We start from the raw sequence: 25977 nt of genomic DNA, 5'->3' as shown, positions 1-25977 counted from the left end.
ACAGGTCTGACCTGCCTGCTGCTCCACAATCACATGTCGCCTCCATGCTCTCATCTCAGATGGGATCCTACTGGTGTCATCTGGAGGGCCGGAAAACAAATTCAAACTCCGAAACAACTAAAATATCATAACCTCATTACTGCATTTTCTAAAGAGAGCCACTACCAATGTCCCCTTAACCTTTCTTTGGGTAACCCCCAACAAGAGAACATAGGCAGATGCGATAAAAGCAGGGAAGACGGGAGAAAGACGAGGTTAAGACCTTGGGAACAATATGTTCAATGTCAATTTGGGCACTGCATTTAAATGACAGCATATACAACATGATCCAGAAAATGTGCACTGCTTATTTAGCAACGTAATGAACTTCTCTAGGCCTCAGTTTCTCATTTATGAAATGGAGATGGTAATGATATCCACCAAATATGGCTGTGGTAAGGATTAAACGAATTAACCCATAGCATAAACTTCCAATAAGTTGAAGCTATTATTATTAGTGATTCAGAGCTGCTACGGACCCTAAAGAAACATAATCCACTCCCTCAACTCAGTGAAAAAACCCAAGGCCGGCCCAGAGAGGCTATGGGACTGTGGGGACAGTTCTAAGTCTTAATCTAGTTCTCCACACAGACATCCAGTTCGGTGCTCTCTTTGCTATTTTAGGGCTGTTGTGGCTCTAGTGCTCATTCTCTAAGGGAAAGAAGGTATTTTGTTTTCTGAATTTTCAAATAAGCTAAGTATTAGCCCAGAAACTTCAGTGTTTTGTTCATTCATTCATCCAAGAACTGTCTACTGAGTGCTACGTGTGGGTCAGGTACTGTTTTAGGAACCGCTACAGGGTTTCAACAGCTATAAGGTGAGACAAGGTCCCTGCCTTCAAGTATCTTGCATTCTGGTGATATAATGAGTCAACAAAAAAGCAAATGAATAAACCAGTAGTTCCAGATAATGGCAACTGCTATGAAATAAAAAGGTGACATGAGAGGGAGAATGGAAATTAGGAGGGTGGAGGTCTCTTATGGAGGCCTTTCGTGCTGATTTTTTTGCAGTTTAATCTCTACGAAGATGACATTCTAACACTGGTTTCGGCATATGCATATATAAATATGCATAAGTACACATGATAAGAAGAAATTAGACAAAATGGCACCACCCTCTAAAAATTTCACTGTTGGGCAATCCTATCAGAAATAAACACACTAGCGGTTAACGACTTCATCACAATAAACTTCTGGTCTTTGGTCTTACCTCTCTGGCTATGCTAGCACAGAAAGGCAGGTTAAGGCAAAAGACACCGGAGTAATCAAAACGAAGTTCACATCATACTCTTTCAGGTGAAGTTCATTTCTCTACCCTCTGGAGGTTAGATTCTTAGCCCTTGGCATCTGTGCTATGGTGCCATGAAAATTCCTGCCCCAAGAACCAGTTCAAGGGATCAAAGAGCTATTATTAATGTCTCAGTTGAGGCCAATTGAGGGAGGGAATGGCGGCAGAGGCAGGCCACTCACCCCTTCATTCAGCCGCCCTCCTCCACAACGGGGCCATTGAGCAGGCGCCACAATAGATGGCTGAGAAGAAAAGTCCGAAGGAAAGCATACAGAGTCCCCTCGCACAGACTCGGTCATTCATCACCAGGCAAGTGCCAATATCTGGGAACAGCAATCTCAATTTCTGCAAATCCTCCAACCTGCAACAGCTGCTAGTGACTCTGGTGGGCGGCTTTGCTGCTTACGCGAGTTTCCAATCCCAAGCCCTGGACCGGAGCCAAGTCGACATTACTTAGGTTAGAGACACTCTGGCTGCAGAGAGCAGCAACAATGGACTTCACAGCTTATAAAGCAGCTTACAAAGGGCTCCCGTGTATTTCAAAAAGCACTTCAGATAGCTGGTGAGAGAAGCTATCTTGCACAAACGCATTCAAGCAGTTTATTCCTAACCCACTTAATTCAAGGTTTCTGTCAGAAGCCAACGACGTAGTGGAGGAAGGTGCAGAGAAGCACGAGAGGGACGGATGGCTAGGCAGCTGGGGGAGCAGAGGCAGCCCCAGCCCTCCCCTCGGAAGCACCAGCTCAGCAGGACAGGGAGTGACTGGCAGCAATCAGCCCTTCACCTGGATAACACATGCAATGAAAACACAAAAGACAGTGTGTGGGAACTCCTCAGTTCTTTACTGAGTGGTTTGTCTCAACTGCCTCCAACAGCATCATTAGGCAGCATTTACAAATGCTACCGAAAAGAACCCTCTAGATGCCTGCCACCAACAACCAAATGCACCGTCATCTGACTGCACAGGTGGCTCCAGCCTTACCACTCGCCAGTCTCCAGGGATCCCCCCATCTCCTCCATGCTATTTGTGCACACCCTGTTAGGCCCAACTTCGTTCATGGAGAGCAGTTTTGCCAGGTAAAAGGCACAGAGACTAAAAGACACTAAAGGCTAGAAGAAAACACTGAGGCGCAGAGGCCCGTGGATTTGGAGTCCAGAGCTCATGGAAGCCACTAAAGTACACAGCAAACAATGGATGTGCCGAACAGGGACCACCTCTATGAAAAAAAGGAATACAGACTAGGTAAGAATTCTTTGTTAACATTGTCTTGTCCATGAGCTTTCCCAAAGGACTTCACACGTCTTTGGTTTTTGGGAAAGGAACCAATGTAAAGTTTTGAGGGAGAACTGTCCCTGAACTCTTACATGTTTAAATGGAAGGACCCCTCACAGGCCTATGGGGCCCTCAAGACAACAAAGCCCATTTGGAGATCTGATTGCAATGTTTGTAGTGGTTGGTCTGAGTTTCCTGGAGAACACTGAATCAGCAGATTTCTAGGTAAGAATTTATTACAAGGCTAATTAACAGAATCAAGGAAAAATATACAGAGCTGTATCAAATGTGAAGTAGGATTTGGAACTGGAAAAAAGTTATTAAGCACTCATTCATAGGGTAACCCTATTTGCTAAGAGAATAAGGAGTAAATGTGATGTGGCAGTTTTTACCATGAGGCCAGTCTCATAGCATGAAATGGGTCAACAGAAGAGTAGGCTTAAAATGTCATTACTGCGTGGGGCGCCTGGGTGGCTCAGTAGGTTGAGCGCCCAACATTGGCTCAGGTCATGATCTTGTGATCTTTGAGTTCGAGTCCCGTGTTGAGCTCTGTGCTGACAGCTCAGAGCCTGGAGCCTGCTTCGGATTCTGTGCCCCTCTCTCTCTCTCTCTCTCTCTGTGCCCCTTCCCTGCTCATGCTCTATCTCCCTCTCTCTCTCAAAAATAAACATTTAAAATAAAAATGCCATTACCATGCAATTTCTTTTATTATTGTATGAAATGCCATGTGTGACAATGACACGCCTTAGTGGGATCAGGTTCTAAACTAACACATCTGTACTTGGATCACGAGCTTCAAATGCAACTCTTTATGTTTTGGTTATTCCAGCAGCTACTTTGCAGAATGATGACTACATGAGAGGAAATCTTCAGTGAGAAGGACAGTGGGGAGGGAGGGAACAGAAATTGTTTATATTAGTTGGAAAATTTTTTGCTTGCTTACCCAGAATGCACAACTTCCCATACGACTTCCCGGGACTTTTCATGATGTTTTAAGTTAGATTTCACCAAATGGAAGGGTCCCTGTGACAGAACTCAAGAGAACCAAACTTGAAGACCACAAAGAAACAGCACGATGGCATGAACACAGACCTACGTACCAGAGTTCTGCCCCTAATCTCCTGCCAGAAACCAGCCAAACACCAGCTTAAGCTAATCTGGGCACGCCTAAGCCTAGGAAGTTTCCACTCCCAGGTCCGTGATCCATGGCTGTGCATTTCTTTCTTTTTTAAATTTTTTTTATTTTTGGGGGGTAATGTTTATTAATTTTTGAAAGAGAGAGAGAAACAGAATGCAAGAAGGGGAGGGGAAGAAGGAGAAGGAGACACAGAATCTGAAACAGGCTCCAGGCTGAGCAGTCAGCACAGAGCCTGACATGGGGCGTAAACCCACAAACCGTGAGATCATGACCTGAGTCGGAGTCGGATGCGTAACTGACTGAGCCACCTGGGCACCCCCATGTGTGGGCATTTCTGATTCGGTTCTTGTGCCCGAGGTGCTGAAGTCACCATGTGCCAACAGCAACAGTTCCCCCAAGAGGACTGAACTTAAACTTAAAAAGGCCACCTCTAACCTGGTCTCATACTATTAAAGTATGTGCTGTCCTTAGTGCAATCTAAATGTGCTTCTTGTCAAAAATAAGCTCTGTGAAGGCATACAGTTTCCCTTTCTTCCCCATGTAGCACCATGCAATAACAGGTTTAACAAATAACCGTGGACTAATCAACTATAAAAAGGAGGGATCTGAGCATGAATACAAGCAAGAACAAGTGCCCTTTACCATGTCTTCTCGCCCACCAAACGGTGGAGGAGAAAATTCCCTCCTTTCTAATCAAAGCGCACTGCTTACCAGGAGCACAATGCGAAAGGGAAAGGTGGCCACTCTGTGCAATATGCCTATTTTGATACAAAGGGTTGGGTTGTCATTAGCACTTCCCAATCAGTAGCACTCACAAATAGGTCTAAACTTAGAACAGAATAAAAAAAATCCCTATCAAACAATGAGAATCAAGAGTGAAAAAGAAATAGCTGAAAGAGACTAAAATACATCAGGGCCCTAGAGGAGTTATTTCTGAATTCCCTGCACATACGACATCATTCATGAAGAAGGCAATGGTACAAATATAGCATAAATGTCGTCTGCTCTAGCTTGTAATTTAAAATGCAAATGCTAATGAGTGAACTGGTGTATCAGTAGAGTTAATAACCGCATGCCTAGCACAGGGGCTGCATCCAAAACACACACAGAGAAGAGACAGACACCATGTTCCAATTTAAAAATAAAAACACCCAAATTAACCCTAGAAAAATCACTAGCAGATGTACAAGCTCAGGAGAAGGAGGCACACCAGGGCAGGGAAACGGGAACTTCTCTACCCATTGTAGACGAAGCAGTCAATTTAAGTAACTTCCTACATATAGTGAAGGTAAGCACGGGAGTTACTAGGGTTTAGTCAGGACTACTGTTGCAAAGCACAGATATAATAAGGAAAAACTACAGGGAATCCAGAAAGCTTAAACAAAGTTTCTCCAGAGCCCACTTAGAAGCCTATAAGCCAACCGTGAAGGGAGCCATATGTCCAGGACTCAAAGGCTACTGAACAGAGATGTAGACTTCATTTACTTTATCCTAGGCAAAGGGTGGTTAAAAAAGCAAAAACAAAACACACATGTGCGTGCGCGCGCGCGCACACGCACACACACACACACACACACACACACACACACACACACACCCAAAGTTAATAGTCTGGGTTAACATGGTAATTTAAATAAATGGGGGAAAGTGCAAATGGCGAAAGAACACGACAGAGAATGCAGTTGTGTCTCAGATGTCTCTCAGATATGAAAGGAACTTCTGTGAATTGTTCTTGCTCCCACAAGTTCTGTGCTTGGCAGCCCTACATCAGAATCCGGGACCAATCCCATGGCAGTGAGACTAAGGGCAGATCTCTGGGCTTCCTTGGAGCCCCACATACATGAGGCCTGAGGATATATATCATGGGGCCAGTGGTTCTACCCAGCTCCTTGAGTAAACACCTGTGGCGTCCCCTCAGGGGCAACACAAGGGTGTGCTAGGGCCAGCTACCCACACCGGGCACCTAGTGTGTTCTAATTCTCATGTCAGTGTTAGTGCCGTTCATTCAAATTTTATACCAAGGGCCAGGCACAGAGTGGCACAGACAGTCCACCAGGTTGGGGAAGCCTCAGGAAAATTTTCTGAAAGGAATCCAAGGTGAGCAATGATCTAGGGTTTGGGGGCAAAGATAGTTTTTCATGATGAGGAACTATGTTTTTTTTAAACCCAGTCATAGCTCTGCTTGAAAAGGGGATGTGAGAGGTGGTTCCCATAGCAACCAGGATGAAGTCTTATAGGCAGTGTGTACTGTTCACCCCGGGGCTGCCCATTACCAGATTTCAAAGCATTTCCCTTTAATTTCAAATTACCACACCATTTATACTCCCTCTCTCGCATCCAGGTCCTGCCATTTTCTACTATTAGGCTGGCCAAATAGACACCCCACAGGGCAGGGGGAGTGGAGAGTAGCCCAACCCTGGATGTTGCTGCTTACCACCACTTCTACTAAATGGCTGCTGGCAAATGCCAACAGGCTAACAAGATGACAATGAAAAACCCACACTGACATGTACTTTTCTGGTAAACACAAGGACGGAGTTAGAACGGAGGTATCTGGGCACAACCAGAGACAGGTGCTGGTACTGGAAACGCTCCAGCAGAGAGCAGCTTCCCAGTCCCTCCCCACCAGTCCCACCAGGCCCACCAGGTGGAAGGCAGCCTACATAACCTGTAACTGACCCAGAAAGAACGGTCAATTGGGCGGGGGGGGGGAAGAGAAGGAACAGAAAGGAACCCTGAAGGAAAAGCTCCCAGGTCTGACCCTTTTGTACCACTCTACTAGCTCTTATTAGCTTTGCATGGAATCAGTCCAATTCCCATCCAGGATATTTTTTCTCTTGTCTCAACTATTATTAAAACTCAAAAGCATCAAGAGTAAAAAGCAACAGAAGGCAAAAGTCCAAAGATTTGGGAGGAAAGGATTCTTTTCTCTTAATTTTGACCCATCCATCCAGAGGGAGTGAATGAGCCCATCCCGTAACAGCTGAGGATAAATCAACATCTTTCTCTTCTTGGCACAGAAAACCCAACCGAGAGGGCGAGGGCTAAGCATCCCAGTTAGGAGGCTGCGCCACCCTTGGCAGTCTGCTGGGCTCCACAGAAGGTTGTGCACCGCTAACATGCTTCCCTTCGGTTGCTGGTCTCTAGACAGGCTGGCACAGAACTGCCATGTGGGCCTTGCTGTCTCCCTCACCTCCAGGTCCCAGCATCATACTAAGATAAGCAGACCAGTCGGATGGAAATAATTAACCAGGAAGCAGGAGAGCAGAGCAAGAATTTGTCTTTAAGAGTTTTAGCTCCCAGGTCTGTGACTGCCATTAAACCATGCTGAACAAATCTTATTTTTATTGATGTCTTTATTTATTACTGACTCCAAAAAAAAAAAAAAAAAAAATTGAAATGGCTACCGAACAGACTGAATCTCTGCCTCTGGACCCTGAAATACCCATTACATCCTGGGAGTCTCCTCTGATACCTACGACTAGTCCTCAGGTCCTGGCATTTCTAGGTCTCTTACCGTCCTGCTCACTCTCCTCTGATCCTTCTGCAATCTGCTGACATCCTTCCTAAAAAGGTGGTCCTTGGATGGAGTATCATACCCTAGGCCTCCCCTGCCCTGCGCTGAACCAGCACTCAGCTCCACCCCTCTTCGGATATTGTACTGCTGGGCTGTAAACCAGGATTGCCTTAGCCTTCCTGACAGTATCACAATGTACATGATTATTTTAGAAAAATCAGGAGCGGTTTTCATTTGTATAGTTTTTAAAGCATGCTTCCCCTACTCTTAGCCTTCTTAAGCATGTATTTTTTTCTTCATGTCTATATATTCTTTTTTTTTTTTTTTAATTTTTTTTTTTTAACGTTTTTATTTATTTTTGGGACAGAGAGAGACAGAGCATGAACGGGGTAGGGGCACAGAGAGAGGGAGACACAGAATCGGAAACAGGCTCCAGGCTCCGAGCCATCAGCCCAGAGCCTGATGCGGGGCTCGAACTCACGGACCGTGAGATCGTGACCTGGCTGAAGTCGGACGCTCAACCGACTGCGCCACCCAGGCGCCCCCATGTCTATACATTCTTTACTTCAGTAGACACAACTACTTTGCTTGAAGGCTGGAACTTATGTATTTCTAAATTCCTAGCCAATGCAAAGTGGAAATAAATTATTAAATAGCCATGCCATTGAATGACCCACAAACATGATGAGGCTCATTCTGGGGATGATTCATGATCTAAAGATGGGAGATAATCAGGCTATCTTGGTAGGCCTGCACGTTCATCCACGTGACATGACCAGGGCTGGTGGTATCGTATACGTGCAGAGGCCAGCAGCCGCGGGGAGAGCACTCACTGAACGCTCAATGGCAGGAGGGCAGTGAAGGAGGTTTACGCGCCTGTGCAAAACCACTTCCTCAGGCTACTCTTCCTGAGAACTAATAATATAGGCTAAGTCGTTTTGCCTAGATCAATCACACCTAGCTTGCCAAAAGAAACGCTCCCGATCTTGGATGTTCAAATGCCACCTCTCTTGTGAAGTCTCTGCCATTCCCCAATTAATTGTTTTTTTCCTCTGCACTCTCCTGGTATGTTGCCTATGCTTTTCACAACTCCTTTTTATTTTTCCTTGTTCAAGTTTTGCACATAGCTGTCTACACTATTAGACTAAAAGCTATTCAGGGAAGCAGAAACTGTCATATTAATTTATGCATCGTCCATAATCTACCTATCAAAGACTGCTTTTTCTTATAGTGGGCTTACAAAATCTTGGCCTCATTAAAAAAGTCTCCCCTAACCCGTTTATTGCGCTAATGTTTTCCTCACGAGTGGCCCTCCAGGACATCCTGACATGAACATAATTCATAAACTTCATACAATGGTATCTTTAAGAGTGAAGAACTAGTGCAGCTCCAGAAATGGGCATGTCAAGCTGCCCATTTCCGGTACTGGGACCCAACTGAAAGCAAGTAGGCGGTGGAGACAGAACCAAACTGGCCAAGTCCCAAGAGAGAGAATACCCCACTTTACAAATACCCATTAAGTTGCAATTCAATTAAAGCATCTGAAAGGAATTCATAAGTATCAGCAGACCCCGTAATTGCTTAATTAAGGATAGAAGCCCAGCAAAAACAACCACGTAACAGCCTGATTCATTAGCACCTCTGTGATAGCAGAATGGGATTTCTCACTCAAACATACATCGATTTTAATTGTGTAATTTGGTGAGGCACTGGTAATCAATGGGGATCCACCATTCCTGGGGCCAGGAGATGGGGATGATGTTCCTGTTCACCTTCCCTTTTCTCTCTCATTTGAAGTTTTTGGTCTACTGAGAAACAGACAGTTGTTATTCCTATTAGAACTGGTTGTGGAGAAGAGGCGTTAAAAAGAAAGGACATGAGCTACTTTACTGAAAGACATTCAGGGTGGAAGGACACACGGTCGAACCTTTAGTTCACCCACCATGCACATCAAAGTTTATCAAACCCTAGATATCTAGAACCTTTTTTCACTGCCTTCCTTGTCATAATGCAGCTGCACTGGGAAGTTGTAATCAGAGAGAGAGATAGAGAGAAATTGAAAAATGCCAAAGGGCAGGCAAAGGGAAGTCTCATTTTCTAGTCGTGTTTCATATGACTAGGTAACTGGTTAATTAAAAGTCACCTACTGTGATCTACATGGGAACCCCCTGCCAGGTGGCTGCTGCCTTCTAGGTGATTTGTACCATGAGTTCCAACCAAGATGACTGGCATCCACACTCCAAACCTACCCGAGTCCACAATTCCTCATACATATTGCTGTCCTAGCTTCAGGAACAAGGAAATGCAAATGGGGTGAGCTCAGTGAGTTAGCGAAAGATACCAAATAACCTGATATAAGACTACCTGGATTACTTTGCACTGCAACCTCAAATTATCCTTCTTTTATAATTTGGGCATTTGTTTACCAGCACTACCTGGATACTTGCTCTGCTTAGCCAACAGGACTACATGCCTTTAGCATGACCCAGATACCCCAGAGCTAAGAAAGTCATTCAAAAGGAGGCAATGTACTATAAAGGTCATAGCAATGACACACTCTCCATGCCCACCGGTGCCATTAAATAAAAATGTGAATCAAAGGCTAAGTGATCTGCAAATACGTGCACTTCACTTGTCCCTTCAGACAAGGAAACTAAAATGTGAAACACATGACAAGTGAAAAGAAATGAAAACCAAAGAGTGGGGGTAAACTGCTTTTGTTCTAATGGAAGGAAAAGCACGGAGTGCACTAAATGCTGGATAGGAAAAAGGATGCTCTTAAACAAATGCAGGCTGCCCAGGCATCTTGGCTTCTCTGCGAACTCAAGACAAGACCTGACTGTGATCGCCTCCGTGAAAGAAATAAGTATGCACAGGAGGAGGCCACAGCAGCAAGCAGAGGGACCGTCAACAGTCTCCGTTCTGATGGTGTGAGGTCACCTGCTCACCGACCAAACCTAAGCCAGGTGCTCAAAGGACTAAAGGGCGATAGCTATCAGGAGGCACTGACCTGTTAGCTACAGCTGACTTTGCCCAGCCCCACCTGCCATCCCATCTGACCAAGCAACCATTCCGCATACAGGGGTGCAGGAACCGTGACAGAGAGGCCAGCTGGCTTGGGCCAAATGCCACTCCCTATCAAGCTGCGGGGCCGTCTGCCCAAAAAAGGCCACATGAAAATGGAAAGTATCCAGCCCACCTTGAAGTCCAGAGGGCTCTCTGAAAAGGCTAGGATTAATGAGAGCAGCACATATGGGATTGCTGAACAATTCCCTTGACTTTCCCCTTGAGAATCACAGCGCAAACTCCCTCCTGGCTGCAGAGAGACATTGTTTCCAGCAGAAAGCCATTTTTCCATGATCTAGGGCACATCCACCCTCACCTGCAAAGCCACATCCACCCTCACCTGCAAAGCCGTGCAACGAGGTTCACTGAACCAGGTGAACTGCCCCACAGTGTGAATGTTGCATCTGTGTCTACACCCACATTCAGTGTTCTTTGTAGTTGGTGTCTCAGGGGACCAAGGGTCCCCTCCTCTAAGGACACTCCCTCCTCCCTGTTCTCTATCCATCTCATTCCTTCAGTCTCCTTTAGGTCATTGCTCTGCTAATAATTTCCTTGCAGCCTTTCTTCATTTCTTGTCCTCAGAATTCAGACCAGTGCATCTCATGCTCCCTATGATATTTTCTCATCCATGCTTTTCATATCCTCATTTGCCAAGAAGATTTTGTTAAGTTTTACCTTCTGTAATTGGTGTTATGAAAACCACCCGGGGGGTGCCTGGGTGGCTCAGTCAGTTAAGCATCCAACTTTGGCTCAGGTCATGATCTCACAGTTTGTGAGTTCAAGCCCCACATCGGGGTCTCTGCTGTCAGCACGGAGCCTGCTGCAGATCCTCTGTCCCCCTCTCTCCCTGTCCCTCCCCTGCTCACAGTCTCTCTCCAAATGAATAATAAACATTAAGAAAGAAAGAAAGAAAGAAAGAAAGAAAGAAAGAAAGAAAGAAAACAACAGGTATACTGAATAGCTTTTCCAACTACAAGCCAGGTTCTGTTCTAGTCTTGAGAAAGAATTATGGTTATAAAAGCATTCAAGTCGCTGACATCCTTAGGTTGTTACTGTGACCCTTTAGCTTTCATTTTTATGCATTCCTTTTGCATTCTCTGTGAGAATTTTGTAATGAGCACTCTATTTTTGATTTTGTTCCTCATTTCCCACATTTACACCCTAATCGCCTGTAATCTGACTTTAGCTGAATCAAGTCTGATGAAATCGCACCGACAAAGGTCATCTGTGACTTACTAATTGATAAACAGTATAAAACTGCTTCAAAGTTTTTACCGACTTGATATTTTAGGTAAAATCTGACACTGCTGACTCCTTGGAATTCTTTCCTCTCTTGGCTTCCTGAACATTACTCCCAGGATTCTCCGCCTAATCCTCTCACCACCAATTATCTGTTCCTAAAACCAATTCTTTTGTGTTGCCCGTGCTGGTGGACATCCCAATGTGCCCAAACACTCGAGCCTTGGACGAGTTACTTCCCTCCTACCCTCAATGACACCCCCATTTCTGACCCCCCAAAATCCAGTCCTTCCCTGAATTACCAAGTCTTTCTCCTAAATATTATTCCGACCTCTCCTCTTCTTCACTGCCAGATTTTAGGCCGCTACCCACCCCTCTTGCTTCTTAACTGCTTTCTCAGCCTCCAGCCTCATTTACTCCAATGTATTCACCAAAATAAACTTCCTTTAACACAGGTGTGAGCATGTCACTCTCTTGCTCAATACCCTGAGTGACTCTGCAGGTCCACGGTATATCCCGTCTGCATTCGCACCCTCATCCCACCCGAACCCCTCAACTCTTCATACTCCACCAAGACCAAAGGGGTCACAGTTGTCTGACACACCGAGATATATCAAACCTCTACACCTCTGTATTTAGAACGTGGCTCTTCCTCCTTTGCCCCTCCTGTGCCAGCACTGCAAACTCTCATTTGTCCTTCAAAACACAGCTCAGGTGTCAGCTGCTCAGGGAGGCCATCTCTGATCTCTGTCTACGTAACCACTTATTCCCTCCTCTGTATTACTTGTGTGCCTTGTAAGTACTTCTCTCACCTAGTGCCCAATACTGCAGTTTGTCTGCATGTCTGTCTTCCCTCTAGAGTGTCCCGACACCCAGGACCACGTCTTACCAGGATGTAGAGTTGCTTGCTCTAAACTCAAAGGGAAAAAGCCAGGGGCCTTTCCTTCAGTGAGCTTTCTGCTCATTCAGCAGGAGGCTAGAACAGTAACTTTCCTTGATTTATTTCCATTTCGGGTAGGTCAGCGTCCCCACGGTAGAGCCAGAGCCCTGTGCACTCGCACTGTACAAGTATACCATTCCATGTAAGAGTTAAGAAAAGCTCTACTTGTGAATGAATTCACCAAGTCTTTGTGAGAGGAAGGGGAAGGAAACATATTTATGGGATAATCCACTTTATGACAGGCTTGTTCTGAACTCTCTGTACATGTCATTAAACCCTCACAAAAATCCCAAGAGGCAACAAACACTCTCTAGTTAACTGAAGTGTAAACTAAGGCTTCAAGAGAGTAAAAACCTCCCTGAAGTCACCTGCTTGTGCAGATTCAAACCGAGGCTTGCATGCTCTTACAACTTTTCACCGTCCTGTATCCTTGCTAGGTTTCTAAAGAAACCAGAAGATGCAGAATATAACCGCATATAGTATGGCAGGAGAAAACTGTAAAAGCTTCTATTTTATCATGTATTTGCCTTGGTAATCTATCTTTCAAAATATATGTTAATGCAGGCACTGTCTTTTGAATTGCTAAGCTTAGAATAATGCCAAGTCCCCACAGGAACTGGCTGCTGCAGAGGCGAGTGACCAGGCTGCATGAGTCTGGGTTTCAGTGGGTTGGAAACTGCCCCAGTGAACACTCAAGCAACACATATTCTACTATACATATATAGCAGGACAATGCCTTTCTGGCAGGTGGCTAAAGTCCAGAACAGTCAAGCAAGACAAATGCTCCATGGGAAAGAAAGTACAACCAGAAGGGTTCTGCGGAAAAAATCCAGCCAGGATAGGTCTAAGCTCTGAGCTGGCTCCATTCAGGTCGTTTTGAGTTTAGAAGCCAGAACTTCAATGTTTTCTTTCCCCTATAAACCTGTGGCCAAGCTTCCCAGAAAGAATGATCCTTTTTCTCTTGTTCACCTCAGGGATAAAGCTCCACACTGCCAAAGAGGACGCTTTTGTTTTGCAGGTACAGACCAAAGGAGAAGCCGAATATATACTTCAAACTCTGTAACAACCAGAATTCACTGATAAGAAACTTCTCCGCTCCGGAAATCTTAAGCAAAGGGCACAGATGGCCTCCCTCACACACTGCCACACTACCCCTCGGTGTACCCCTGCCACACTCACAAGAGCACAGCCCTCCAGTGTGGTATGGGTTTGGTTTGGTCCTTCCTTTCTGCAGCTGCCTCTGAGCTTCATGTCGTACTTCAATTAGTCCCTTCAGAAAGCCTGCAGAGCTGTGCAGTGATCATTACCTTCTAAAGAGTATGAGAGAGAGCCTCAGCCAGAAGTGGCGGCCCAGCAGCAGCAGTGAGCGTCACGGCCATGTGTTTGGTGAGTGATTTATCTCACATAACAACCCATTTAGTGAGGGCCTGGGGGAGGCCCTTATCCAGAGAAGAAACTCTCGGTGCCTTCTAGGAAAAGGAGGCTGAGGCAATCTGGCAGGGGACAGCAAGTGTGGCTCCCATTTCTCTTCCCCCGTGGCAAATTCTACTCAAGAATCCAACAGAAGGAGTGCTGAGGGAACAGAGTAGCAACAGAAAAGGCGACGTGCACCAGGAGGACGTGGCGGAATATGTCCTTTGTGAGTGAGTGAATGCTTGTGTGTATAGGAGTGGAGTGTGGGGTGTTGGAGTAAAATGACACTTTCTCTCAAAGAGCACAGTCTCTGCGAAGTACTGACTAGAAATAAATAACTTTATTATCTGCCATCAGGGAAGAAATAAAGCAGTCTGCTCCTTGAATGCATAAATGTAAATTGCTCGAAGAGCACAGTTGATACAGAGTCTTACTGGGTTGTGAAATATTAAGCTACTAGAAGAAAAGATAGGGTAAGAGAGATGCACGTTCAGTCAGCAAAGAAAGGGTGGCTTGCCCTTGCGTGTCAAACTTAGTGCAACAGAGAAATACTATAGATGCAGGAGTCTGTGAAGGTAATGTCATGTCTGAGTTTTCACAAAAGATTTGGATCCTAATGACACCTGAAAAGAATAAAAGAGAGACAAAGGGCCCTGCCTAGGGAGATACGAGGGGAGGGTATGTCAGCCCTTTGGGTGATTGCACACGACTAACATGACAGGCGTTGTCTACCCCAGATGGGAAATAACCACTGTGAGAATTCCATCAAGATTTTCCTTTGTCTGGAATTCCCTTCACTCAGGCTGTGCAAGGATACATTTTTAAGCTACTTTTAAGCTACTCTACTCTTCTATCCTGTGGTTGGTAGAAATGAGGAACAGGGAGAGGGCAGTGCTGGGTCTGCTGTAACAGAGGGGTCAAATCTACAAATTTTGTGTTCACGTCTCAATTAGAGACTAAAACACCTAGATGGGTTCAAGGTCCTATCCACAACACAAGGGAAAGGAAGGCACATGACCTCCATGCAGGACTTCTGAGCTCCAGGAAGAATTATCAGGACACAGAACACACAAGACTTACCCGCAAGCAAGAATGTGATAAGGCAAGTTTCCTTTGGCAAATACAGCTTGAGACGAGAACCACTGAAGACATATTCCACCACAGCTTCCGAACGACCTGCCCGCTGAAGGAAGGGCAGAAACTGCTTTGCTTTTTGGGTATCCTGGTGGATAAAAGAAAAGAATCGTTAGAAAAAAGTAATAGAATCTGAGCAAATGATTCTTTCTCTCTGTTCTAGGGCAAAAAGTCTGGCAGACCACAGGAAGCTCGTCGGCAAATAACCCTAGAAGATCAGACTATTCTGAAACTATGACATAGGCAAGATACCCATGTGATGTCGACAGAAGAAATATAGTTAATCAGAGGCTTCCAGAACATTCCGTGTGCTTTCCTCGATTCTGTTCCTATGCACTCAACGGATATACAAGTTAGGAAAGTGCTTTTAAATGAAAATGTCACTCTTCACAGGATGGAAAAAAGGGCTTTTCTCCCTTCAACATAAATTGAGGGGAGAAGACCAATACTAACGTTCCTTGGAGGTTAATTTAACCTTTAATTATCATTTAAAAAAAAAAAAAAGTGACTCCCAGGCTGTGGTACCAAAAGCCCCTTCCCAAGAAACTCAAAGTAGTTCGCCTTTAATCTTCAGTAGGTTATGTTGATTCAGAGCTCACTGTTTTTGAACGTGAAGAGTGCAGCCTTCTTTGGGTGCCTGTACAGCAAGCCTTATTCTACAAGCTTTTCAGGGGTGAGCTGGGATCTGGGCACACTGTTCCTGTTCCCAGCCTGGGAAATCTCTAACAGTAGGACATGTTCATGGGGACCTATATCACATCAAGTCAGCATGAATAATTATAGAAACAAGAAAAACACACAAAACTGCATAGCACTTTAAAACTTTTTTCACGCACAAAACACAAAGTGCACGCACTCTACCGTCAAGAGTAGTCAAGAGTAACCAAATCACGGACATTTTGAACCTCAGAGCTATCAGCTACAGAACTCAGTTTTCATTCTCTCTCAAGCTAATTAGACAAATGATAGAGTAAGCAAGAATCAAAACATCACACTGCATGTGCTGGGGGAATAGTCCGCGGATGTCAGAATTTCCAAGGTTTTCAGCCCAGCCAGCAGAACTGGCAACTCCTTCTGAGGACAGCAAGCTCTGCACACTTTCCTGACTCCTGCGACACAAGCAGTCTGCACTCGCCAAGCTCTTCCTTTCTACTCTGCTCCTAGCAACAGAGCTATTGTATCTAAATTAATGCACATTAGATAATGAAAATTTAACAAGCCATCAAGTATTTGAGAGCTTTCACAGCAGCCAAAGGGGGCTCCTCTCATTCAGAAGCAGTGAGGTAGGCTGCGATGAAAACAATATTTATAGTAATGAGATTCATCCTTCCCTTCAAACAGATTCTCAGAGAAAAGGAGAGACAGTCATCATTCTCGGTGTCTCTAATGGCACACTGGTAAAAGGTAAGGTAACAATGAGCTTTAGTGGGCTGGGAACTCCCCCAGTGAACACTTAAGCAACACATATTCTACTATACATATACAGCGGGACAATGCCTTTCGGGCAGTTGGCGGAAGTCCAGAACAGTCAAGCAAGACAAATGCTCCATGAGAAAGAAAGCACTACCTGATTAAAATCCTTTTGCCACACTAGTCTAAATCTGGGACATTATTCATGAGCTGAGCCAGTAAGTCAACAACAATTATCAAATTGATTATCGCAAATCACGAGGCAACTTAATGTCTCTGAAGAGAGGGCCTTTCCCCTCATAACTGCAGTCATCTATATTTTTCAGAAACAGACTTTTGCTCATTGTCTTATGGATGTATTTATCTGGAGGGAAAGAAAGGTGCTTATAGGAATAACAGCAACACACACACACACACACACACACACACACACACACACAGATATTAATACAAAAAGCAAGTTGGAGCAGACTCTCACCCTATTTTGCTAGAGGATTACCTACTTTATCAAGAGAGATAATTTCTCAGACTGGGAACCAAGGAGAAACAAAAGGTACCTGACTATCAGCCAGGTAATAAAACAAAACACATGTTCCTGACTCCTCCTAAGTTTCAATCTACAATTTAAGTCCTAATCCAGAGACAACATATGGGAAGATGGCAAAGAGAATGTGACATGCCACTGATTATGACAAAGATTAGAAGTGAAAGCCAAAGACGACAACTGAAGGCATGAAAACAAATTTTAAAAGCCTACCACAACTGTCCGTATTTACTTCCAGAGGCCAAACTGCAAGACAAGACACGGAGCTCCCTTATCCTCTTGAGGCAAGCGTTCCAAAGGCTTGAAGATGATATGCCTATGAACCACCCGTTAAGGGGAAAGACGGAAATTTTATTCAAGTTCATAGATTTTTAAGAATAAAAAATTCTTATAAAGTCAATTAAACTGAATGTAAGCACTGGAGGATGTCAGCTCTTTCAAATCCCCATCCCAGGCAGACAATGGTGTCTGTCTTTCCTTGTCATCTCGACTGCTTCCTTTGCTTGGCATGTTCCTTTTCAATACAAAAATTCTTAAAAACCTGAAAATTTGTTTCAGTGGCTCAAATGAAAAGACTGGTAAGTCAGATTGACAAGTTCCCTCAGGTGATGTAGCCATAAACCATTCCCTGCTAATTTAGCTATGGGATTTATTTATTTTAGAAGTTCTGACTGTTATCACCATAAAATTGACTGAACGTGGCTAAACTCTGGCTTTCCAAAGAGCCCGTGCAAGTACGTACAGCCATGTGCTTTTCAGTCTTTCACACTCCTTTCTAAGGTTTCAACACTAGGTAAGTAAGAGAAACTAGATTATGAGGAACAGTAAAATAAAGAGCAGTTTAGGTCCCACTGAGGAGTTGAAGATGCCAGGTGGACCCTAAGGACAGTAAAGTGAGAAAGTTCAAATGACACCATTAACATGACATTTGATAGTCTCCAATAATCCTGAAGGAGGACCTAGTGAGATTTAGTGAAACTAAAGGTTTCTTTATAACATTGTACTCCAAAATGTATTTTTAAATTTAAAAATTATAGGCCTCAGATTTAAAGACATAACAACGTTCAGACTTCTGGCACAGAAGGCTCGTTTCGAGGTAAGAATATTCGGTATTAAAGACTTCTGTTTTGAAGTCTGGTTGCAGAGACTCTCATCCTCAGGTTTTCCATGTTGTGACTCACGTACACGAGGCCTGGGAATCTACTTGCCATAGTTACCTGGCCTGACACTGGCTCAAGGCTTTGAGAATCCAAGCAGATAAATTAGCTATAGTTTTCTGTACCAATATTCCCCTCCACTGGTGTAAATAATCAAGAAGCAACTGTACTTCTGAGCAGGTGAGTCTTTTTTTTGTTGCACTGCTAGTTTCCACATTACCTGTGCTCCAAAACAAAACATACATAAGCATTTTCCTGTAATCCCAGAAAAGCTAATTTTAGGTTGCATTAGCTACATTTAACTTGTTATCGTGGATGGCATCTCTTTAAGGAATGTTTCTGCCTCCTCAATAAACCTTGAAATTGAGAAAGTAATGATGCAACAAATGTGCCTGGGGTGACTTCATTTCAAAGGATGTTGATATCTATACCTCCAACTTATAGGAATGGGGTTTGGAATGACCCCAAAGAAAGGCAGGATGACCCTGAGGGAGAGGGAAAGGTTATAAAGACACCATCATTATATACTCCTAGGCTGTCCTCACTTCCGGCCCGTTAGGCTAAACCTCTTCCAAATGCAGGCACATATGTCAATGCCTGTAAGAAACTCCCTTCAGCAGTTAGACTGCAACTGGTCTCTACAAAGTACCTGCGCTGTGTAAGCAAACACATTTAAGATCATTTAGTACAATGAATTATCAAGTTTGGGAGAGCGGGCAGGCTGGGGGCAGAAGAGGGCAGGGGCAAGGCAGGGGCAAGGCAGAGGCATGGCAGGCATAGGACAGCTCCACGGTACACTACTCAGACACCCGTGGCCTCTGCATCCTAGAAGAGCACAATTTACATAGATCAAAGTTCTGTGAATTCTGGAACAGGCTTGAGGCTGTCAGATTGTACTAGAAGTTTAGCAAAGTGAATTCTAGGATTTTTCCACTGAAAATATCCACAGAGTAGGCATTAACAGTAACAGTTACTGGCGAGAAGCAAACATCCCAACACACAAAACAGTGCAGGGAAATGGGAATCAGAGTAAACCTATTAGTTAACCATTAATCAGGATTATCGTGAGCAGGTCTCAAAAGGGAACTGCTAATTGGTTTTCATCATCGCAGTCGCTCTTAGATTAACATCACAGCAAAAAGAACTAAAAACAAACACGTGTAGAGCTTATTAGGGTACCGAGGGGGTGCTCCACTAGCGGTTGAGCAACTCAATTTGAAAGAAGCCCACCAACCTGACCGAAGCTGCCTGGCTTTCGCCCCCTCCAGCAAAGGAGGACCCTGCGGGCCCTGACCCGAGGCTAAAGGGCCCCAGAGCACAATGCTGTTTGGGTGCAACCAATCATAATACTGAAGTGGCAGAATCTGTGTATACAAAAGAACAGGTAACAGATACAGAGGGGAAAAAAGAACGGGGAGATCAGAATAGCTAAGGACAGGACCCAAACACACTCACGTTTTAAGGCATATTGTGACAACTCATCGCCATAGTTATAGAACTTTTCAGGGCTCCTCACACCAGGAGGATTTTTCCTGCAGCTGTGTGGAAGACAAAAAAGTAGTACATCCCCTACTAGAAGGGCAAGAAAGTCACCCATCACTCCACACTCTTCCTCTTTCTCACAACCTGGGCTCTATGGCCCCAGTTGACGTTTCAATTCACAGAATGAGGCTATGGTAAGCAGCTGTGCGTACAGAGCGATAATCTCTAGATAAAAATGGGGCCCCGGGGGAGATACTTGGGAGTGCCATCCAGCTCCAACATTACAACAAAGCACTTAAAAATTGGCAACCAACCTTCCCTGGTTGGTTATTGATGTTTCTTGGTGAGGTGTGTATGAGGGAACCGGGGGCAGAAACATCAGTGAGGTGCAAGTTTAACAGGAATGAAGTGAACATAGCAGAGAACCTAGAGAAAAACACTTTGGCTACAACACAAAATTATAAGGAAACAAGAAAAAAAAAAAGGCGCTAGAGCCAGGCCATCAATAATCTTTCATTAAGTGCTGTCTGTAGTTTATAGTTTCTCACACTATTTACCTCCTTGGCACTAAACCTCACTCAGGCCTCCAACATGGCAGAGCGCAGGAGAAACAATGTCTTGTGCTCTGGGCTCCACTCCTGGGAGCATGAAGCAAGAGGACAACTGCAGGAGCACTGAGCTGGAGGACAGCTTTGAGCTCAGGAGGCTGGCGCTCCAATGGGTGGCACCCTCAACAGAGAACACAACCTTCCGTTTTCCTCCCTGACTTTACCCCTCTACCAATTATCACGTTAGGACGACCCGGCTAAGCAAAGCTTCCAAACTTGCAAACCAAGGACAGATCAAAGGGCAGAAGGAACTTCTCAAACTGTACAAAAGCCGCAGAGCATGTCAGCGCAAGTGTGGCTTCATGTCCCAAATATGGAGGAAAAGAGATTTCTCTGCAATCAGACTTGAAACTTTAAGGATGTGCCTGTCACCCTCAGGAACCCTGCAAAGGACAGGTGTCCACAAATATTTCTATTTGCTTGGTCTTGTCTACCACCTATTTTTTTCCCCAAAAGGTCCAATACTGATAAAAGAAAGCAGCTCTTGGTGATGTGCTTGGTGATGAGAAGACACTGCCTGTGCTTAGAAGAAAAATGGGCAAAGCAGCATTCTGATGGACAATCATGGCAGCCTAACTAAGAAAAAAGTCGAGTCGCATTACAGAAATAGATTAGGGAGCCCCAGAATATTGTCTGGACTTCATCCGTAATCACCTCAAACTGGAAATAGCTTTTAAGCTCCCTCAACAGGGGATGGAGAAACCAGCTGCAGCCCACTCACACAACGGAATGCTACTCTGCAGTAACAAGGATGTAGGCAACAACATGGACGGATCTCAAACGCATGATTCCCTTTATGGGACACGTCACGAAGTTAAGCTGTAAGGACAGAAAGTAGATCAGTGGCCACCAGGGACTAGGGGAAGGGCTACAGGTTGACTCCCAGGGGCCAGAAGATTTTTCTGGGATGATGCAATAGTTCCATTGTCTTGACTATGGTGATGATTACATGTATTCATTGGTTCTCAAAATGTACATGTTTATCAAAACTCATAGAATTAGATACTACAAATGATACCTTTTAGGTATGTAAATTATACCCAAATTTTAAAAATGAAAAAATTGGCCTAGACTATGAAATATTTTAATTTTTAACTTAAGAAAACTTTTTTCCCTAGTCAACGAATTTGTAAGTAGCTCAGGGTAACCAGTTCAAAATGAAACACTTGTTATGCTTCAGATAAACTACTTTATCTAACTATTCAATGAATTAAAGTATTTTTAAAAATTCAAGCAGAAAACAGTTTAGATGAGATAAATCATGGGGTTACAGGAAGGAAAAAAAAGTCTTATCGGTCTCCCAAAAGCAGCATAAGAAAGTATTAATTCTTGGGTAATGGCTAAAGGAAAGCCTGAGGTCACCCTCAATTGGCTATACAGAGGAAATGTTTTGTTCAAATAAAGTACTACTAAGTACATATCTCCATTGACATTTTTTTTCCTACCTTGAAATAAAATCATGTGATATGGCTTACTGTGAATAAAATAATATCCAATTCTCTATCAAATGAGAATTCTATACTGGCTCAGAGATTATTCTTTTATTGAATGACTTTCAATTTCCCAAATTTAACCAGCTAAAATTATACTGTGATAACCATTCAATTTAACCTTTAGAAATGAAGTCATTGCCTTTTAGTGGAAAAATCTGCATTTTTATCATCAATAGAAAATACAACGCCCTTGGCTTATTCTACATGACTTTTTTCTTTTATGGACTGTAAGTTTAGCATAGAAAGAGCAGATGGTGGGAGAAGTAACTATTTACCTAAATAGAATAAACTATCAACAACCCAAGGTTGCTTTTATCTGACCTTCAATCCACTTTCTCTAACTTGGATGAGGTGTGGAGCCCATGGAGGCGGCATGCCAAGGAACGTCCTTCCTCAAGTCTGCCGGTCCACAGAACTATCTCAAACTTATGATTTGGAATTTGTGAGGTCCAGAAAAGTTTATAAAATAAACCCCACCTTCTTTCCCCCATCCCGAACAACCCCTTTTCCCACTTCTCCATATTCTAACTTCCCAACAAATTATTACGATTTTTCTTAAATCGATATTCAGTGTTCATTAAGACTTTGTTACATTACAGCCCCCCCCCCCCCCCCCCCCCAGAATGCTCCCCTCCTTCCTCCTGCTGACTTCTGCAAGGTGGCCTGTGGGGCCTGCGGCACAATGGATATCCTGGGTCTTCTCTTCACCAAGACCCTGGAAATTCCCTTCACATCCTATCCTGGGTTGTATTTTCTAGATCCACAACTTCCTCTTTCTTGGTTTACTTCCTTTCTATTAAAATAAAAATAATAATAAAAATTGTATTTCATAAAAATGTCTTCACTCTCTGAGGTCAGGTAAGTAAATATAGTATTGCTTTTGAAACACTATTCTCTTCATAAGTACTCTGAGTCAACAGATAAATTCCTTTCATTATCCATCAGCATAGTAATAAGGTATCTAGAGGAGCTTAACACACTGGAAGACTTATTTCCAATTATTTTCAGGTTAAATATTTCTCAAAAAACCATGTTATTTATCCAAATTGTAGACATCTAATTTGTAATAAATAAAGTATTAAATTGATTTAAAAATATAAAGGTGCCATTTCTATTTTAAACTGGTAAAAATAAGCACAACCAATGATAACAGAAAAAGACCATTTACGTTAAAAAAACACTGTGCTGTTACTTTTCTAAGAATGAAGTGATGAGTCTTTTTATAGGAAAACCACAGTAGACATCCTGAACATTTTTGGAAAAAGGACATGCAACTGATCTAAAAACACAGCTTACACATGGTTAGTGACAATGAGAATCTAGAACAAAGCACACCAACCAGTCTACTGTTCTGGATGTCAATTATAAGACCACGACTAAAAACAAAACTAACAGGGGCATCTGGGTGGCTCAATCGGTTAAGTGTCCGACTTTGGCTCAGCTCATGATCTTATAGTCTGTGAGTTGGAGCCCTGCATTGGGCTCTTTGCTGACAGCCTGGAGCCTGCTTCAGATTCTGTGTCTCCTTCTCCCTCCGCCCCTCCCTCGCTCACACGTGGTCTCTCTCTGTCACAAAGAATAAACATTGAAAGAAAATGACTAACAGGTTTGAAATGTATTTTTCTTTAAAAGTTTCAGATCAATTTTTGTCACTTCCAAAGTCTCTATAGGCAAGAGGTAAGAATTTATTACAGAAGCAGAAAATGGCTTGAGAGATAATTAAAATACTATGTGCAGAGTAAAGAATTTAAAAGACAGTCTAATGAAGCACAGGTTTCATTTCATGGGCAAATCAAGAACTCAGGGGTAAGGAAATTAATGGCATGCTAAACTCTACCCCACCTGAGATAAGAACTTCAGAAAAAAATAGGGGAAAGAAAAAAATCAGCAACCTGTGACATAAAATTTAAAATCAAAAGAAATATTATAAAAAATTAGAGGACTAAAATTGAACATTTCTGCCTGGAGACATACCAATTTAGATCCAGTGAATCTTAAAGTTTTTTTATTAGGTCTAATTTGTTTTCTTGAAACCCACATTTTAAAAGAGTTAACAAAAATAGATAATTTTTAACGTTTATTTATTTTTTGGGGACAGAGAGAGACAGAGCATGAACGGGGGAGGGGCAGAGAGAGAGGGAGACACAGAATCTGAAACAGGCTCCAGGCTCTGAGCCATCAGCCCAGAGCCTGACGCGGGGCTCGAACTCACGGACTGCGAGATCGTGACCTGGCTGAAGTCGGACGCTTAACCGACTGCGCCACCCAGGCGCCCCAAAAATAGATAATTTTTAAATGTGGAAGAGAAAGTTCTAGTTTTTGAGACACAGAGAGAAATGGCAACTAATTTGTTTATTAGTTGTTTGTAAAAGTTTATTATTTTTTGAAATGTTTGTTTATTCTGAGTGAGAGAGGCAGAGAAAGGGAGAGAGAGAATCCCAAGGAGGCTCAGCGCTCTGTGCAGAGCCTGAAGCGGGCCTTGATCTCAAAAACCGTGACATCATCACCTGAGCCAAAATCAAGAGTTAGACACTCAACTGACTGTGCATTCAGGTGCCCTAGTAAACATTTATTAATAATTAAGACAAGTGATCAGTGTTTTGAAGAAGAATGTATCAAACCAAAAACCTATCATTTTACTCAAAAAAGATTTACAGATGCTGATGTTTAAAAAAAACTATATGCTCTCCTTTTGCGTAAGTTTCTAATTGATGGGATTGTTCTAAGAAAATAATTACAGACTATAAATTAGCTAAAGGAATCAAATGTTTATGAAAGGAAAAAACAATCCAAATAAACTAAATATCCAAGAATCTTAAGCTGATTAAATAAATTATAGTGTATCAAGAAGACATAACACCAGGTAAACACTATAAGCATGGTTCAAGGGGCACCTGGGTGGCTCAGTCAGTCAAATGTCCTACTTTGGCTCAGGTCATGATCTGCAGTTCATGAGCTCGAGTCCCACTCTGGGCTCACTTCTGTCAGTGTAGAGCCTGCTTCAGATCCTCCACCCTCCTCTCTCTGACCCTCCCCTGCTAGCACTCTCCCCAAAATAAATAAATAAATTAATTAAAAATATGTTCAAAAAGACATTCATTTGGAAAAATATAATTTACTGGAAAAAGTAATTAAGCACCTACTATGTGCCAGGCACTGTTCAAGGCACTAAAGTTTCTCTCCTAAAAATAGCTTACATCATTTAAAAAAGGGGCAAAGTGGGCAGAAAAAAAAATTTTAGGGGCCCCTGGGTGGCTCAGTTGGTTAAGCATAGAACTTCAGCTCAGGTCATGATCTCATGGTTGGTGAGTTCAAGCCCTGCTTAGGACTCTGTGCAGACAACTGAGAGCCTGGGGTCTGCTTCGGATTCGGTGTCTCCCCCTCTCTCTCTGACCTTCCCCTGCTTGCACACACATTCTCTCTCAAAAGTAAATACACATTTTAAAAAATTAAAAAAAAAAAACTACGAATAAAACGAAGAAATTTTAACATAAGCCCACATTTTGGTAAATAGATGTATTTTTATTGAAATTTTTCAATTTTTAGAGTAGTGGTACAGGTCATTTTCTTCTTTTGGCTTATTTATATTTGCTGCATTTAATTTTTTTTTTAACGTTTATTTATTATTGAGAGACAGAGAGAGACAGAGCGTGAGCAGGGGAGCGGCAGAGAGACAGGGAGACACAGAATCTGAAGCAGGTTCCAGGCTCTGAGCGGTCAGCACAGAGCCCGACGCAGGGTTCGAACTCACAAACTGCAAGATCATGACCTGAGCCGAAGTCAGACACTTAACCAACTGAGCCACCCAGGCACCCCAATATATTTGCTGCATTTAAAGCCAAAAATTTTGACACATAATTTGTGGTATAAAAATGTGTAAGTTTTTGTTTTCAAAAGAAAATAAATTAACATTCAGTGCTGATTGTGAGTTTATCTGGGCAGAGCTGAATCAGATCAGATAACTGTCTCTCCAGTTTTTGAGCCAAATTCAACATTTTTCTCAAGTGATAAAAGGCTTAAGTCATAATGAAACTACTCTTTTAGAAAAGGGTAGTTAGAAACATAGTGTTTTGGGGCACCTGGGTTGCTTAATCGGTTAAGCATCCAACTTCGGCTCAGGCCATGATCTTGCGGTTCGTGAGTTCAAGCCCTGCATCAGGCTGTGTGCTGAAAGCTCGGATTCTGGAGCCTACTTCGGATTCTGTGTCTTCCTCTCTCTCTGCCTCTCCCCCACTCA

At 43.3% G+C, this 25977-nt stretch overlaps 1 protein-coding gene across 1 annotated transcript in view; it reads right to left on the bottom strand.

The window, feature by feature from the left end:
* Window positions 1–25977, bottom strand: part of SND1 (staphylococcal nuclease and tudor domain containing 1) — a 423778-nt gene that overhangs the window by 136113 nt on the left and 261688 nt on the right. Inside the window, exon 15 of the mRNA XM_047848727.1 lies at window positions 14993–15134. Within this exon, the coding sequence (XP_047704683.1) occupies window positions 14993–15134 (142 nt within the window). The remainder of the gene's footprint in view (window positions 1–14992; window positions 15135–25977) is intronic.

This window comes from Prionailurus viverrinus, chromosome A2, assembly GCF_022837055.1.
Source record: "Prionailurus viverrinus isolate Anna chromosome A2, UM_Priviv_1.0, whole genome shotgun sequence".
Taxonomy (NCBI): domain Eukaryota; kingdom Metazoa; phylum Chordata; class Mammalia; order Carnivora; family Felidae; genus Prionailurus; species Prionailurus viverrinus.
This window is presented reverse-complemented; position numbering and strand designations above follow the sequence as displayed.